General features: G+C 41.8%; 1 protein-coding gene across 1 annotated transcript in view; it reads right to left on the reverse strand.

The window, feature by feature from the left end:
- LMAN2L (lectin, mannose binding 2 like) overlaps positions 1-8,703 on the reverse strand; it is a 364,835-nt gene extending 356,132 nt beyond the window's left edge. The window contains exons 1-2 of the mRNA XM_044084378.1: positions 8,548-8,703; positions 5,507-5,622 (exon numbers count right to left, since the gene is read on the reverse strand). Of these exons, the coding sequence (XP_043940313.1) occupies positions 5,507-5,622; positions 8,548-8,698 (267 nt within the window). The 5' untranslated portion in view covers positions 8,699-8,703. The remainder of the gene's footprint in view (positions 1-5,506; positions 5,623-8,547) is intronic.
- Positions 8,704-19,609: the final 10,906 nt, after the last annotated feature.

The raw sequence follows: 19,609 nt of genomic DNA on the forward strand, positions 1-19,609 counted from the left end.
CTTTCCAGGTAAACAAAAGCAATAAATAAATCATCCAAATAAACAGTGTGGCTTCTCACTTCTGGGTTAAATTTCCATTGACTAATAGGAAGCTGTATGTAATTATTTGACTAGTACAGTTACTGTACTAGCCAGATAATTATCTTGCAGATGTAAGAAAGTTATTTTTTAAAACTGTCTTCATACTGATTTTAAAATAAAAAAAATGTATAGCTAGATAGATATATACACACTAAAACTGAGACAACTCCACCTGTACTATCAGTAGAATTATGTGGGCTGTTATCTCAGTAACCAGTTAAGATGTTAACATAACTACATGAATAAATGACTTGCTGATGCTTATAATCTTATATGTTGAAAACAACAATTACAGATTCCCATCTAAAACAGAGGTAGTAACAACCACATAATTAGGCTTATGCATATAACTCAGATGGGGTCTATATTATATCCTCGAGGAGGTGTTCCATCTCATGCCTGTTCATCGTCCCTTAAAATGCAAACTGTCATAACAGACAAATGCCACATCAGAGCTTTCTTTCCCTGGGAAAGAAACGTTTGCCCTAAAAAGAACACATCACTACAAACATTACAAAGTGGGGGGCTTTGCCCCCACACTCCCATAACTAAATATACCAACTCCGAGATAGCAGTACAGTGGGGAAAATGGAAAACTAACAAGGATGGCCAAAAGACTTCTTTCCCAGGGAAATAAATCACTGATTTGGCCGTTCGCTGTTATGGCAGTTCATATTTTAAGGATAGATGAAAAGGCGTTTGATGGAACGCCTCTTCGAGAACATAATATAGACCCACTGAGATGCATTTCCAGTTTTGCAGTTTTTGTGTGGTCTCACTCTTCACAAACATTGGGAACATCCAGTGACATGAATAGCATAAAAGACTCCCAGGCTACAGAGTTTCCCCTAGTATCAGAAAATGGAGAAAGGGTCTTCTTCATCTCTTAAAATAACAAAGCAAGAGCTCTGGGCAGCAGGGGGGGGGGGGGGGGGGCAGCACCAACTACACAAACCTGTACAAAGGAAATGGAAAGAGATGGCAATCTAAGAAAACTAAGCTTTTATATATACATTTATAGCATCATTACAAACAAATGTAGAACACTAAATATACAAACAAGAAGAGTTCCTACAAGTCCATGAAGATGATGAACAAAATATTATTTATAAGGGAAACGTATCTCATGTTGAATGCAGGTTTAAAAAGCATTCAGACCAGGTTGAAAAAAATATATTTACTACAATGCAAAAAAATTACAAAACCCTAATCAATAAGGTCACAAATCCATTACAAAGCTTCTTACACATAAAAACAGAATAAAGACTGTGCCTAAATTGTATTTTAGCATGCTGGTATAGAAGTAAACAGTTAAATGTTAGGAATACAGAGAATGTATGCCTCAGTGGATGACATCTCTTCAAACTTTAACCTACAGCTAACTACACAGCCTGACCTGATCAGATTCTCATTCTTGGGGCCATAAATGAAAGACATGCACCACAGCTGGAGAGAGACTTATTCACAAAAGTCTGGTGAAATGTTTGACAATTACTGTTCCACTGCTCCTTTAAGGACAATTGTGTTTCAACAATTTTTTTCTAGTACAACTGCCAAGTAGGAATCATCAACCTGAATGAAAACTAAATGTAACAGCTGGATAAAGTAATTCCATTAGCCAATGACATATGCTAAAGACGGAGACCTTCCTCATAACCATAACATTTATACAAACTTATTCCCCCCTGCAAAGGGGGTTTGATAACCCATCAAAAAACACCAAGATGAAAAATAGCACATCGATCAACAACTTTTGCCATCTGTCATCCTAGACCTACTATTGCCATCTGTCATCCTAGACCTACTATCAAACTAACTAGTGGACTGTAAGCTGCTGTCAAGACATGCAACATGGCTTCAGATGTTTCTCACTGTGGCCACAGTTGTCTTCAATTCACATTTCTCCACTGTTACACTAATTAACCTACCTGTGATGAGCAATTATAGTGAGCAGTGAGATTTTTTCAGAACGCCAGGGCATATCTTTATGGTTGTACTACTAATTATCAACACATTCCAGCTGTCTCTCAGCCTAGTGACAGCAGCATCTGTCATGCTGCACCTCAGGGTATTTGTATTTTTATGCAACCTACATGCCCACTGTTTCATTTTTGTAAAGTACTTTCTCACTTGACAGGGCAACAAGTCTGGAGACATGGCATCCTGCTACACATAGGTCTGCACCTACCTGTGCAAGTAAAAAAGCACAATTATCCAGAAAAATTATACCAAGAAGAAATGCTTTCTATAGCTTATGTGATTTTTTAAGACAAATGCAATATGAACCTTAAAAAAATAGTAAGGACATAGCAGCCTTTCAAAAAAATTTTGGCTGGGACATGAATGATCCTAAGGTAATAACTCAAAATAAAAATAAAGTCTTTGTCTTACAAAAGAAACAGTTTGTAAGAGAATCTATTACTTCTGGAACATGCACATAAATCAAATTCTGTAAGATTCTAAGACAAAGATTATTCAAAACGGCAGATTACTTCAAATGTTTGCTGCAGACCAATTGTGGACCAATGCCTTCCTTAATGTTCTATGAAACTTGTTAATCTACTGACACATAACCTTTGTAAATCAACTTTCACATGTTTGATTTATTTTTGTTTTATAGCCTCACAATAAATTATTATTTTCCAAAGAAAGATTAAGGTCCTGATCCTAAGCCTACAAACACATTCAGTTCTGAAAAGTGCTTAAATGTATACATTGAAAGCTATTGAGCTAAGAGATACTTGCCTGGTGAAAGACAAAGAAAGCATGTACAATTAGCTACCATTTCATTCGCAGCCATTTTCTTTGCAAACGGTCTCCCATCTGCACTCACCCACCAACCCTCCTTCCACTACACATCAAGTGCTTGGATCAAAATCGGTATGATATTACATGCATTTTATCCACTTAATTCATTTCAATTTAAAACAAGTCTAAGTAAAAGTGAAACTGTACTGTCTACCAAGGTATTAACCCAGTCCTAGAGTTTACTTCTGAATTTCAAGAGTGCTTCATTAGCTTTTTGCATATACCACCTTTTTGTACTAGTGAAAGGCCTACGTTTAAAAGTAAAGGCTACAATAAATGCAAACATGTCCTTTCTTGTTGTAGTCATGGTGACAAAAGGGGATACCGTCAGCCCAGCTATCTGGAATTTTGTAAATAATTATATGTAATTTGTGAATATCAACAGGATTCATATAAGATACTTGTGTTACAAATGTATTAGAACTGTATGCCAGGTGTATATCAAACTGCTGGTATAGAAGTGTGTGTTGAAAAGGTTTTTGTAAAGTGCTTAAAATGTAACCACAGCATACCCTACTGGAATAGAACAGAAATGTACCTACACTAATGTAACTGTTTAGATGTATACATTTTAACAGTGGAAACTGGAATACAGAAGGCTAACATCAGAAAAATAGCTGAAATTAAATGACTTTATAGCCAGGCCATACAAATATGTTATATTTCAGTTTCAGTGCAGCAAGAAACACAATGTCTAAAACTAGGAAGCTTTCTCTATTGCCTTGGAAGTGTTTTATTGTTTTATGACTTCCACCATTTTCCAAAGATCTGAGGTCTATGTATTTTCACAGGTGGATGCTAAATTCTGCTAGCTTTCAGCAGTGGGGGTTGTAACCTGGGATACAGTCAGATAACAAGAAATGAGGTCATTCTGCAAGTTATACCAGAAGTAATATTTGAGATATTGATTTAAGAACTCTCTGAGAGAGGAAGAGCATTCTGTATTCAATCTTGGACCTGACAAGATCCATTCACCACACATCTGCCATGCTATGAATAAGTACATCTAGAGAACAGTACAATTCTCTTAGATACAGTCAAGAATATAGCAACACTTAGTTTATATGTTTTTCTTTATTTACTTGAGACTGTCCTGCAATGTTGTTTTAAATACTTCCTGTGATTTTGAACTCTGATGTCACTGTAATTGTGTATCAAGTATTTTCTTGTTCTTTTATTATTAAATATATTTTAAACATTTCATTCTGGCTGATCTGTGTAGAGATATTTAAGTTCTGAAAGTACTTGCATTTTTATTGGTGACACTGTGGGCCACTCCTAAAAGCCTTGCTCTTGGTCAAACTACCATTTGTACTAATAGTAACATTACACAGTAAGACTGGACACACTTTGTTAAAGGGCCTTAAAGTAGCTGATAAGGGTTATGGTGGCAGTGATAACTACCTTATAGTCTGGGCAGAAGGTGGCAGTGATAACTACCTTATAGTCTGGGCAGAAGGGAGTATAGCTAGTAAACCTGTGCCAGCTTTCCCTATGTGTGTGCGTGTGTGTCAGCTACTTGGGCTGGGACACAAAACACTGGTTGGACAGAAAGAGTGTTAGAGGACTTGGTTTGGAACCCTGGCTAAGAACTCAACTCTATAGCTGTGCCAGTGGGGAGTCTTATTGGGGATCTGGATAAAGAGGGAGAAACCAGCCCTGGACTGACGGTGGTCACTGTGTGCTCTTAAGGGAATTTGCACTTGATGCAGAGAGCTGCATCTGGAAATACTGTGTGTGTACCTGTCATCCTCCCAATGTATGTCCCCCACTGGTGCCAGTGGTGAGGATTGAGGCTCCTTGATTACTGGTGCAGTGATGGGATGTAACAGTCACTTTCATGCAAACCCTTCTTCATAGATTGCTGCTTAACTCTCACAAATTAACTCTTAACATCCAAGCCTGAATTCTCAAAGCAACTATACCCTCAGTATTTAATTGGGGGGGGGGGCTTACTTTGGTTGAAGAGGCATTCTCTGTTCATGTACCTTCTTTATAGAGTAAATTCCCAGCATTAGCAGCAATGAGATCCAGCAATTTTCGGTCGGTAACTAGACTACTGCTTATGTAAAGTAGCAAAGCATGAACATTTTAAATGACATTCCATATGCATAATCCCTTTGATCTTAATCGGCTAGACCAGCATGTGCCATTCATGGCGAATATGAAAGACTATTAAATATACTATTTACAGAGTACATGCAAGACTAATGAACACCAATGTGTGAAAAATCAAGTACTTTCATTGCACATAATGTCACACAATATTATTTAAATTTAGCTACATTTTTATATACATTTCAGCTGCATTATTATACATAACCTACATCTCCTGTTTGTTTTGAATTGCCCAGGTCATGGCTGAAAAGGATCTACTAAAACCTGTCTTGATAAGTAATGAATAAAAACAAAGCAAATAATATTAACTTTCCAATAAATCAAAGTATTTCCTTACTGCGGGTCACAACTAAAACTCTGGTATTTTTATATTTGACTGTGATACAAATATAGAATTTAAAAACTGCTGTACCATGCTTATCTGTCCATATTAAAAATGAGAATATGTCCTCCACATGACTAAATATTCACCATATAAATGACAATATAAACTCCATACCACTCTGTTCCACACTGCTCCAAGTTTGCTCTGTTTTTCAGGGGTGAGGCGAAGTGACTGCGTAGTTAATACTGTGTTACCCAATATATCCCAGTTTGAACTCCTAGAACTCAGCCCTAAAAATTAAAACAGAAATTATCAAAACCATCAGTGGAGGAAAAGGGAAAATTCCAAATCAATCTCAAAGATACCCGTCCACAACAGTTTCCATTTGCAGGAAACAAAAGTGTCAAAACAAGAATTTTTTTTTCAATGTCACATCACAGATTTTGTTCCCTTTAACCTGAATACTCTTCCTTCAGCTACCTCATCATACTTTCATATCCAGCTGCAGCCCAAAACTGAAAACCAAGGGTACTACAACTATGTTTCCCAAATTAGGCTATCTGTATAACTTCCTAAAATCACAAAGAGAAAACTGCTGGAAAGGCTTCATTTTGCACAGTAGAAAAGCATATCTGCAACATGTTAAAGCATAAGTAAACATACTGCATACTTTTAGTTGAATGTTTGTGGCACAGGCAGATGCTTAATATGAAAAAAATAAAGTGTTATAATGTAGGATGTTCTAGTATTAGATGCAGAAGTAACAGGCCACAGACTTATTATACAACAGTCTTGTTTGTCAAGTCCTTAACTTCTTTATGGTAGTAAACTAGAATAATCTCCAAGTCCCTGTCCAGGGGGGCATTAAGGAGCTACTGCATAAAATACTCTGGTATGGATGAAGTCTGTACTAGTTGTACTTTATAAATGACAGTACTGAGTGCATCTGTCATGATCTTGCATACATAGTGCTTAGTATGTTTCAGAGAGTGCTTAACAAGAAATGGAAGCTGTTAACACTGAAAGGGCAAACACTTAAAACTTAATATTCATTTTTTTTTAAACAATGAAATTCAAAAATATCAACCCTAACAGCACTGAAAAACATTTGGGGGGGGGGGTAATTATATATTTATTAACTGTGTGGTCACACAGCAATGGTGAACCACCACGTTCCGACCTACAATGGCTACCCCCTTTTTAACAGCAGCTTCTGTTCTAGATTTGACTAAAAGCTCTACAAACTCCCTGGTTTGGCACCTATGTCCCTAATGGACATAGGCAGCCCAGAAATGGTTCATCTCCCAGGCCCCTGCTTACACTTACTAAAGGTGTCAGAACTTGTCACAGATTTAGGATGCATGGCTAGGCTTAAAAAGGCCTTAGTGGTCATTAGCCTAGTACACACCTAGTAGTAACACATATAATTACATAACTTGTTATGCCTTTCAAGATGCAGCTTAATAACTTACCTCAGAAGCAAAGCTAACAGTTTGATCAAACTGTTAATCCTTCAGCATCTGAAAAAATTTGAAACCATGCAACTAATGAAACTGAAAAATAAAACTTCAAATAGATTTCTAATTGTATATGTATATAATACTGTTCACAGAAAAAAAAAATGTATATATGACATTCTTCCCAAAAATGTTTATATATGCAGTGTTTACCACACAAAACCAATGTGCATCGCATTTAGTTACTACAAAGAAAGCACTGTGTTAGAAGCTTTCAATCACTGAACAAATGCAAATAGAGCACTTTAAAGCATACATGTTTCATACACCAATGGAGACGGACAAAGCCTTGGAACACAGACTTTTCAATTAAATAATCCACAATTAGTGAGGTTAATACAAACTTCTAAAAAATACGTCAAAACATTACAAACAGCCTTTTTGTTCATTTATTATATATTGCTTACTTGTTACCCCGAAAATTAACTTTAGCCTGGGGTCACAAGTGAAAATGGTCACTGTACTAGCCCACTTATCCAGTTAGTAAATATAAACACAGCCTTTAAACACATGCAACAGTCTTATCAATAAACCTGTTAAGTGCAGAATGATGACAGAAATGTTCCATGTTTCCACTACGGGTACTAGAACACTATACTACCAATACAGCTGACTGCAAAAGAAAAAAAATTAACAAAAAAGACAGCAAAGTTTAAATGTGAGAAAATACTTAAAAATTCCTCTTCAAATTAACGAATTCTGCTCACCATCACGAATAAGACACAGTGGTATATATAAAGTCGAATTACCAGTCAAAATCATTTAAAAAACAGAATGCCTCTTAAATCCTAATCTCATCTGAAGTCCATGTACTCTACTTTAAAAAAAGATGCGTTTTGTCAAAATATGTGTGCTCATCAAGAGTCACACATTAAAACGGCATCACAACTTATTAACAGACCCAGAATAAACAATATATCAAAGCTTGATTTTCAAATTCTGAGTTTTCTTCTCTAACTGTATACTTCTACATAAAACTGTCTTACCTATTACCTTTATACAGTTTCTTCTTTTCAGCGGTTTCACAAACTAGTAGCAGCCCGACCGATATAATATTTATGTATGGGGTAAAATGAAACACTCAAGACAATCAAACCACAGATCGTTAGCTACTATTTCAGAAACAAGCCACCCTCTTGGCACCAAGGGAGCCGAACCATCGCAAACTTCTCAATCTCTTACAACCAGAAACAGAGGCAAAGCCAAAACTAGTGAAGTACAATGGTCTCAAATCAGGGACGCCTTTTAGTTGTCAATAACAGTGACTTTAAAATATGACAAAAATAACAGCGAAGCTACCATATATTTTAGAGGTAAAAAAGAACGATGCAGCGTTAATGGCTATCCTTGCTAACTACAATCTGTTTTGACAACCGGTCTCCAATTTTTAACAGGTTAAACGACGATTTTTAAACCAGGAACACTTCAGAGGTATGATCCCCAAGTTATTCCTACTGCATCCTAGTCTATACATTTTTTGACCCCCACATCATGGAGCAAATCACATTTCTAGAATTATTCCACAAAAGACATAAGGATTTGTTTCGCAAGTATATAAGCTAGCCCCTCCACAACTATAGGTCACAGGGTTACACTTTTTCCCGATGCCCAAACTGTAATTACCAAGGTTGTAGCCCTAGTCTAAATCAATCAGAATACACAACGTAACAATATTATATTATCAGTTAGGTAGCCCACCTGCATACGGCTTCATCAGTGAGAACTCCTTCTTTAGAAACTCCTCCATTTGGTCCGCATGATTGCAGTGCAACCACAGTGCCACTAGTATTAGCAAAACACGAAGCATCTCCACAGACTGAAACCTTGCCACAAATTTGATAGCCACCATCTTGCCTAAACTGTCATCCGGACAGGAGTTTTTATTTTGTCCCGCCTTCTGTCACAAAGTCTCCACCTCTTTGCGTCTTATTGGAGAAAAAAATATATCAAAGTCGTCAAATTATTGGTGAATTGTTTTGGAAGGCGTGGAGAACATATTAGCTGGCGGCGGCGGTCGCTATGGAATCTGTTTTTGGCGTTCCAAAGACGAGAATTCCAGAAGGAACCCTCATTGGCTATTTTGTTTCTCCATATATTCCCAATTGCAAGTAAAATAAACTCGCGGCTTCATCTAATTGGTGAGCAGTTTCAGCGCTACTTTTGGAAACCTATTGCTGGAAACAGTTCTAATTGCTTTGTTGTTTAGTATATACATGTTAGTCTAAAGCTAGGTGTTCAGAAAATTTGCATTGTGTGCACATCTATAAATAAATGCAGAGAACAATCGCACGTTGCAGTCGCACAGACCATGTATTGCAGCAATACAATATAAAGACAACTATCACTAATTTTGCCTCATATGGCATTTTTGCCTTGTGCTTTGTGAAAAAAAGTGATTTTTCTGGTAGGTCTTCGCTAAATCATATAAACCTTCGGATACTAAAACTTGATCATTTCATGCTGTAGTTCAGTTTTAGATAAAATAATAAATGAAAATTTGTGTTGCTGGATTACTGTAACACACAGAAATTGGTGAGACTAAGGGCAATAAATGTCATGCACATCGTCATCTTGGGAGCTATACTATTAAGAAAAAGCTGTCACAAGAAGACACATCTCATACAAAATTTTATTATTATTAGTAGTAGTATTTGGGTTTTGATTAGTAGTTTTAAATCTGGCTTGTGGCCTATTGTCACTGAAGGTCAGGGAGAAAAACTGATACAACTGTTACAAAATTTTAATGGACTGTTTACCATGATTATAAATGTGCATTACATATTCACAAGGTGTTTTCATTCCTACAGATGGTAATAGCATGCACTGCAGATAACACTATGGGCAGGATTCACGAAGCCTTCGTGTAAGAGTTATAACTCATACACGGAGGCTGCAGTTAAACGGAGTGATGTCAGCATGCTCTGCATATTCATGAGAGCATGCTGAATCACACTTAAGGCCAACACGGTCCATGTAAGACAGTAGGGGGCGTGTCCATAGGCCGAGCCCTGTAAGCGGACATGCCCCCAGAAGAGGAAAAGTACCCAAAGTAAACACCCACGACAGAGTCCACGGAAATGTGAATAAACAGAACACAACACATGCCCCCACAGACTATGAACAGAAAACATATAAATAAACACGTTATATATTTTTTTTTTAATTGTAAAAATGTTTAACCATGAGTGCACCCGTTTGCGCGGGCGTGCCTGTAGCGCAGCTACAGTTAGCAGTCAGTGGGAAAGCATATAAGAACTAAATATGCAAAATAAGCCAGGAAGCAATAGTGTAGCAGTAGAGATGTTGGCTGAAGAGCAGGCATTCATGGTTCGAGCCCCCACAACACCAATTTTTTTTTTTAGCAAAATAAGCAGGAAACAAGTCCCTGACAAATATGTACACATAAAACCATAATTTATGTAAAATGTAATGAAATAGCCCATTTATATTGAAGAAATGTGAGGTAACAAAAGAATAAAAAATGCCAGATGTGCTCATAGCTGAGCTACAGTTTAACAGAGTGAGTGCATCTGCCCGTAGATGAGCAGTGGCTTAACTGGTGCAAAATGAGTGCCCATAGCTGAGCAGTGGTCTAACACGCTAAATCTATGTGCCCCTAACTGAGCTGAGCGTAATATGCGTGCCGATAGCCAAATGAGGCTTAAAGCAGCGTACCCCATTTGCGCAGAGCTGCGCACCACGCAAACAAGCTAACCGACGGGCAACGTTGAGCAAGCTGTATCAAAACTGCCTTTACACAGACACACCCCTCAGCATGTCTAGACAGTCATGAAAAATAAAAAGCAGTGGCCAGGTTCGAACCCAGGATACTATACACCATAGTCAAGGTACAGAACCACTAAGCCATGACAGCGGTACCTAGAAATGCAATAATAGCTAATATATAGGAATGAATACAAACTACAGCATGACAATGCAGGTTTACTGAAGTTGATACAATTCCAAAATGGCCAATCACAGATATGTGCGGGAAAAACGGACTATATAAGCCCCATAGGCGGGAATACACAACATAAACGATTGTAGAACTGACCTGCAGGCAAAATGACAGGAGTAGGAGAGGGTAGTTGCTTCCGAGCATAGAGGTGGGGTGTTGAGGAGTCCAGGTACATGGTCTGGCTCCTAGTCTATAATCATGAGGCTCAACTCATGCAGGGCCAGGTCCTCTGGGGAGCATACAGGGCCGAGGCGTGGGACCGGTTGACTCATGATCTCACCAGTGCCACAGGGATTCCAAGGACTGGTGAGCAGGTCCGTCACCACCATGCAGACCTGAAGAGACGCAAGCAGGACCAACTGGACCTTTGGATCCAGGAGGCCTGGCAAACACCCAATGCCCCACTACTGAGTAAGTAACATTTAATTATGTATGTAAGAAATTAAACTAGCTGATATTATGGAGATGTGTATTCCAATATTACTTCATTTATATTACAGCTGCAGGTGTCCGTTCTGCGAACCGCAGAGCCTATGGCGATAGGCTGGTGTGGTTGCACCACCAGGCAGGTCAGTAATCCACTACCAGTAACTGTAAAGAAATATAAAAGTATGACAGTCAGCAAAAGAGTGCAGTGTAGTCAGTAAGGAATAAAATCTGCAAGTAACAGTGTGAAAGTGTCTGCAAGTATTGCTTGATTACAAAAGTGTGTTTCAGCCTGTAAGTTAAACCGAAAAATGAAACTGTCTGACATATATTCTGAAATAAAAATGCCCTACCTGTAAGAAAATAGTACACAACCTGCAGCAGGCTGAAAAGTATAGCTGCAGAAGATGATGAAATCACATGTGTGAAATATATCCCTGTGGAAATACTGAAACATGGCAGAAGTGAGACTGCTGGAAAGGATTGTAATAACTACAGGTAAAACATGTCAATAAAGCCTAGAAGTAAGTACCATCCTGGATAGTAAAATGAAAGCAAGTGAGAGAGTGTGAGAAAGTGTCATGAATCCAGCAATACAGTAGTAATAACCCCTGAATAAAGTATACTGCAGTCAAGACAGAATGAAATGCATGTGAGATTCAAAACCAAACAGCGAAATCTGTTCAAAGTGTTGCTGCATCTGGAATGTGTATCCCAAAATCTGGATATGTTGCTCTCAGTCTGAAATATGCAGATAGGATGATTGTCTGATATACCAAACATCCACACTTGTCTACAGCTATATAAAGCGAATGTAGCAGGATGATGTAGCTGAACAAAGCTAGATATGAATGTGTATGAAGAAGAATAAAATGTATATTGATGTTGCAGTAACAGTCCTATCACCAAGTTGAAATAGTTATCATATAGGAAACTGTAGTTAGAACAGTAGTGTGTATATAACTGTAGCTATTAGAAATGTACAGCATATGTATTGTTATTCAAAGGTGTTAATATTACTTTGTTTACCCCACTCTATAACCACATATAACCCATTCCACGTGAAAATGGTATGTGCAATCACAATTAACACCCCTGGACGTTTGTCCTGTTGGGTCATATATATTTGCATGTCCATTTATGCATCTGCCCTGTTCATACATCCGTACCTGATGGCCTGTTGCCATCAATTAACCCTGCATGTTGTTGGACTGTGTATTTCTGTTCAAATTATGCATGTGTTATGCACGCTGTTCAATGGTGTGAATATCTGGGTGTTTGGTTAATGGGAATACTAATGTATGCTGTTACAACTAATTGTGAATGGTATTATATGTCACTAACCCAAACTGTCATGACATAATGCAAAACATAGGACGACAGGGAAGGCGGGTTCCAACGGACCCACCTCTCCCACCTCAGCTGGCAAGTGCACCTGGCACTAGTGCCGAGTCCGGACCCTCCTCCGGTGGCCCTCTGCCACCTGCGGGTGGAAGTGCTGCAGGGGATGGGGCTCGCCCCCCTCTGCAAGTGTGGCCGGAGGAGAACCACCACTCACCCACCGTAGCATCCGGACTGTGGTGCGTAGGGAGATTCGGGACTCTGTTCTCGAGCCCCTACGCCAGCTCGAGGCATGGGTGGCGCAACTAACAGGCATGCCTGTTGCCCCACCTATACAGCCCCCAGCACAGCCCCGTCCTGGGCAGTGAAGGAACAGTGGCAACTGCCTATGGGTGGGGATATCAGTTCCACTGTTGCCATCTGTGGGCTCATGAGCTCTGGATATCCAAACCTCCGTCCCCGTCAATTGTGTAACCCCCCCACACGTGTCATACACCGCCCCTGTATGCGTCTTGTTTGTCTTGTCTGTTTACCTACCCAACCTACCTCCCCAGCTGTACCGACTTCCTTCACCTGACATACCACTCTCACCTGAAAAAAAAAAAAAAAAAAAAAAAAGGTCACTCTGTACCCACAAAAAAATTATGCCCCATACATAGCTGCCCATTCCGCACACATGTCTGCTGGACATGGAACCTATCAATTACAATTGGCTGTACAACAAGTATTATTGTTGTCCTGACACCTCTCTCAGGGGTGGAAGGTTTCAAATGTCACACCAAATTGCATACATATGCACAGCTGTTGCTGATGAAGAAATGGGCAGCTATAGGCCTTACCTACATCCCTCCTGCACATCCCAACCTTGTTTCCCTACTGTCTTACCCTCTTTGTGACCCCATTTTCACCACTTTCCTGTCTCCCCATTTTCTTTTCTTTCAAAGAAAATAGCATGGGTGTGCACCAGAGTAAGCACCATTAAGCGGTTGTAAGCGGGTGTGCGCGTGTGTGCGCATGTGTGCGCGGAGCTAACCGCCAGTGCGCATGCGTGAGCTCCGCGCAAACCAGCTCTAACGCGGTTACACCTGCTTAAAAGTGCCTTAGTCACTTTGATTGACAGGTCCTGTACTCAGTTCAAAAGCAAAATAAAATCCCACTGTCAGTCCCAAACCAAGGACCTTGGAAACACTAGTCTGTACGACCTACCACTAAGCCATGATTCTTATACAAAAACATTGTGCTAAAATAAATATAACATGTAATAGTAGGGATGAATGTAAAGGGAATATAGGATGTGTAGTACACAAAGCATGTCATTTAAACTTACTGTCAAAACTACTGGATTTCCATAATAGTAGTGTGTGAACAGAAACAGCCATGCTAGTTGGCAGCTTGTAGATAATAAGGTCAGTTAAAGTACATATATAAATGTATGCATATGTACATATATAAATATATATATATATATATATATATATATATATATATATATAAATATATATCTATATATAGTTGTAGGAGTCAATGTGCATACACACTTGCTACAGGGAACATGAGAGAGGAATGGAGAATTGTGAATATACAACACAGCCTGAATCATGAGAGAGATACTAACCTTTACACTCACAGAACACTGTCCACAGCATACCAGCATGATCCCCACCCTCACAATCTGAAACGGCAACGCCTATCCCACATACCCTTTTATAGCACTGACCTGAAATCACAGTGAGAACTGCAATCAGTACACAACTGGCTGTATGCAATTAGCAAATGCTGGCTTACAATTGGTGCAGAGGCCATCACATGGACCTATGCAGATACCTACAAAAGCATCCAGTGCTAACACTCCCCACATGCAATACATTCATTGCATTGTCTGTAAGCAGACAGAGGGAGAGCGAGAAGTGAGAGAGAGAGAGAGAGAGAGAGAGAGAGAGCAAAAAAAAAAAAAACTAGACACTGTGACTCTGTCACCCGAAGCTGTCAGCACTGACAGTAGCAGCAGCAAGTAGAAGCTGTGGTAACGCAACCAGCTGCGGCAAACAGAGGTAATGCAAAGTAGCAGGTTAATAGTGTGCATACTGTGAACCCTCCAAATGTGTCATAGGTCTGTATCCATAGGTATGTCCATGTGATATGTTGTGTGTACGTAGTTCCACCAAAAGGGGATGACCATACATTACATGTCAATCAGTCTTAGGCCATGATCCTGGCAGTAGTTGTCTGTGCGTTGGCCCAGCAATGGCTGTAGTGACTGCTTTGAAAGGTCAGCCAGGTTCAAAAGTCAGGATCAGCCCATCCCAAAGGCACACTGGCAGGGAACAAGTGTCTGCAGGTACCCGATGTCACTGCATATGCATCCCATACTGCATAATTCCATAGCTTAGCAGACCAGGCCCGTTATGCATATGATGTGGTAATTCCCAGGGTCAGTCGAGGTGCCCCCTTAGTGGTGTGGGACCACTGTTGCTGTATGCCACTGTCCAGGTACATATCCTGTAGTATGGCCAAGATAAACTATCAGTGTTATATGCGGTTGTATGTCCTCTCGGAGTGCCGGTAGCACACATCCAGGGGTACCACAAGGTCACAGTGATGCTGTGTGTTCTTCTCTGCTGAGGGCGGCCCTCACCTGGACATGTGAGATGATAGGGAGGTTACATCCAGCTGGGATAAATATTTTAAAGGTGGGGGAGAAGGAGGGGGGATACGTGCACCGAACATGTCTGCAAGATTGTTGCCAATATCCATGTGTTTGGTGAATGTTAAGTAGGTGTGGATTAACACAGAGCATATCTGAGGCATGTGGTCCATATGTGTAACATAACTGAAGAAGGCCTTGTGGTCATCCATAGTGTTTGTGTCCATTTCCCTCCCAGAGTAGGCCGTGGCCGTTGTTATGACGGACCATAGCGTAGTACCAGTGCTGACCACAGATGCCTTCCCTTAATGTGAATGTGCTCTGTCCTGCAGTAGCCTCCTGCTATTGTTATACAATCTGCCTCTGTCTGGGGTCCACCGGACAGGATGCCTAACCTTTGTGCTTAGGGTCTGGGTTAGAAATGTGTGTGCAAGTTCCATGCAATCTGTGGCATGTCCGTGGTAAGCATTTACAAAGGGGTCAGTAGTGTGGCTTGTGCCTTCCACTGGCCCAGTGTGCTGCATGGATACCATCTCAGTCCCAGCAAGTGAATAACTGTCTAATCACATACATATCAAAGTAGTCTACTGTGCTGGTGGTGGTGGTGGTATATGTATATCCAGGCCGAGTAACTTCTGTCCACATCACAGTAGTGGACGGTGTCCCACATACAGTACCTTGGGATGAACCCCCAGAGTGAGGTTGTGCATTGCACCTGTCAGTGTGTGCTGACCGATGGGGCATGCTACTATGTTGTGTGGAATGTGGCAGGTATTGTTGCACAGGTGTTGGCTGAGCACTGATATCTGGCCATGTACCTGTGTATCCACCATGACACACACACATGCAACATATGGGAGTAGTAGTATATCACTACACGTGAGTATCATGTATAGTATGTGTGCCATATATTGCTGACATGGTCTGCTGATATCCTGTTTGTGTTCTCTTCCAGGGAGATGGCGCGACAGCATAACCCCACCTACTCTGTGGCAGAAGATGAGGAGATCCACCAGAGCCTGGTGCGGGAGTATGACATCCTGTTTTCCCTGCACCAGTCAGAATCAGCAGGAGAGGGCAGCACTGTGGCAAGACCTTGTCCGTAGGGTAAATGATATTGGCATGCATAACAGGACATATGAAAAGGTACGACATCACTGCAGTGATTTAATCCGGCGTCCGCAGCGTGCATCAGATATCCACAGGCAACAGGTCGCCACAGGAGGTGGGTGGCCACACAACCCCTCACCAGACTGGAGGGGCTACTCCTAAGTGTTGTGGCTCCAGCCCCAGAACACCAACAGCAGTACACCTGCATTATGATGGAGGCTGGTTCCACACAGCAGCACGACATGGAGCCTGCAGGTAATATGCCATATGTACACCTGACTGTTCTGTACACTGTATCATATGCAATATCAATGGCACAGTTGTGCCCACTGACATTAATCTCATCATTTCTGCAGGTCCCTCCAGGGTTACAGCAAGACAGGCCATCCATGCTGGTGAGTGTGTTTAACATAACCTATAATAGTCCTGATAATGCTAGTAACAGTAGTGTAACTCAGTAGTGCTCTGTGTGTATACTGTGGGGTGTGCATGTGTGCATGTGTGCAGGTGTGCCTGTGCCCATGTGTGCATGTGTGCATGTGTGCAGGTGTGCCTGTGTCCACGTGTGCATCTGTGCATGTGTGCCTGTGTGTACGTGTGCATGTGTGCATGTGTGCCTGTGTCCACGTGTGCATGTGTGCATGTGTGCCTGTGTCCACGTGTGCATGTGTGCATGTGTCCATGTGTGCATGTGTGCATGTGTCCACGTGTGCATGTGTCCACATGTGCATGTCTGCATGTGTGCATGTGTGCATGTGTGCCTGTGTGCATGTGTCCACGTTTGCATGTCTGCATGTGTGCCTGTGTCCATGTGTGCATGTGTGCATGTGTGTATAAGTGCATCACTGGTAACAATGTCTGGAGACTGTAAACTGTGTTTCCTGTCTTCATCCCGCAGGTTCTGTGGCTGCTCTGGTGACCTGCAGCAGGGAACCTGAATCCTGTGCCACGGCTACTGGTAATGAAGATATTTGTGTAATGGTACAGGAAAGTGTGTCAGGGTCTGCCATTGGTCAGCCAATTGACAGTACACAGCTGTCAACCCCATCATTGCGCACAGTCATCCTGCCTGTACATCCTTTGTCACCATTGTCCCTAGGTGATGGACAGGATACAGTGGGCATAGACCAGGGTAATGTGGTACCTGTGGCACATGCATCCCCACACAGCAGCCATGGGCAGGGTCCTCCGATGGTACCACACAGACAGTTGCCCATGGGTTCTCGTGGGAGCATCCGTATGCATTGCCTCTGGCTGACGTGCCCAAAGAGGTCTGTCAACCTCAGCTATGTTTCAGACTGTCATGCAGGCACAGTCACGTATGGAAAGGTACACCAGACAGGGTCTGAGGGAGCTGAGAACATGTCGCACAGCCATGACAGACAGTATGCGTGACATTGCGGATGCTATCCATAACTTCACCGATGTCATAGACAGACGTTGTGGGGACATATTACAGCAGTTCCACAACCAGATGTCCATGAGCGAGAGCAATGGTGGGCGTTTGCGGCGTTGACGTGGCCATATGCCAGCAGCAGCAGTAGCTGGCAGTCGGCGCGGATGACAACAGGCTCGCGCACGCCCCCATAGTGCCAGCAGCAGCCCCAGCAATGCTGGGTCTGTGCTGTCATCGGAACGCCCCAGGAGATCATGTGCACGTGGCTCTGGACAGTCCCAACAGGGACTTGTGTCCAGTCAACACACTCCCGCTTCTGATGACAGTACCCAGTCTGGCTTTGTACTGGATACGGTCCGTAGCACGCCTGCCAGGCACAGGTACCGTGTCCGTGCACACAGACACTGATCTGTATGGCCTGCCAGGTGCAGTCTGTGGCTGTCCACAAACCCCTGTATATGGCAGCCATAAGGTGGAACTGTGTGCGTGCATACACACATACGAAATGTTAACACCTAGGGCAACCACATACACACACACACTGCACCAACACTGCCCCACCCTGTACTGCTGCCCCTCACCAACACACATACACACACATGTCAATTGGTGGTATCAGTGGCTGACTCAGGCATACCTAATCCATAGCCTGTGCATATGATGACACTGTGCCACCTCCTGCAATCTCCAACATCATTGCGGGAACAGGTAAACACGTTGCTGATGCACAGGGTGACTACATAGAAGTGTATTAGTAGTATCATGTTGGTAACAGTACAGTGTGCTGCTATGACTGTGTGTTTATCCCAGCATGCCTGCTGCAGTAACTGTATGAATGTCCTGAATTGTTATCTGCACCCATAGTACATACCAAAGTATAACAGCTGCACATAATTGCATGCCAGTGGTAAGGTTGTCAACAGATAGCCGCATACATGGGTAGCACAGGGGAAAGCTAATGCAAGTAGTGATATGCAATGGTGGACATGTACAGTAATGGTGTCAAGTTGCCCACAACGACTATGCCATGTGGATGTTGGCGCATGTAGATATGTGTGCAGTACCAATGTAATCCAAATCACAAATAAGTATGACATAATATCGGTTCTACCATGGGCATCTGCGCTGTGTATTCCTGGGTACATGTTGATAGTGCCTACATATTTGCATTGTTACTTACTGTTATTGTTACCCCTTCTTTGTTGTATAATGCACTACTTCCAGCCCTGTTTACTGTAGCTTTGTTTGCATGCATGTTCGCTTGTGGTCCCCTGGAACACTGCTTACACCTGTAATGCAGAGTTACAGTGCTTCTGTAGACTTCTAGTGACATCTTCATAGCGTACGATACGTATGTCAACTTTACACATGACAGAACGTCACTGTCTGTCCTGTACGCATGTACGTTGCCTGTGACACATTGCACACGTCTTACCTGGCATTTACCCACGTGTGCAGTCATATATGTCAGTGCTATGAAACAGTAGCGGTACACCCACACATACACACCTTCAGTATGTTGTTCCCCATTGGCCCTATGTGTTGGTACTCACCATGGCAATCACACTACTAGGGTAGCATGTGCAAAGGTAACCTGTGAATCGCCTCTATGGTCAAGTTGTGGTTTATGTGAGTCATGTGTCAATGTCACAGCTGCCACATGTATGCAGTCAGCCATCACCCTTGGCCAGGAACGTACAACACATGTGTGGGATGCCACCACACAGCCAATCTGGGGACTGGTCTCTCTGAACCCAGTAATGCCATACCCTGTCAGGTGGCATGTCATATATACTACATCCTGGACAAACGTGAACCCCAATCCCTGCTGCTACTATTGATAATACCCCTGAAGATGTTCCTGATAGTTTTGACCAGTTCTCTA

The sequence above is a fragment of the Protopterus annectens genome, chromosome 9.part0 (genome assembly GCF_019279795.1).
Source record: "Protopterus annectens isolate FY-2018-M chromosome 9.part0, PAN1.0, whole genome shotgun sequence".
Taxonomy (NCBI): domain Eukaryota; kingdom Metazoa; phylum Chordata; order Ceratodontiformes; family Protopteridae; genus Protopterus; species Protopterus annectens.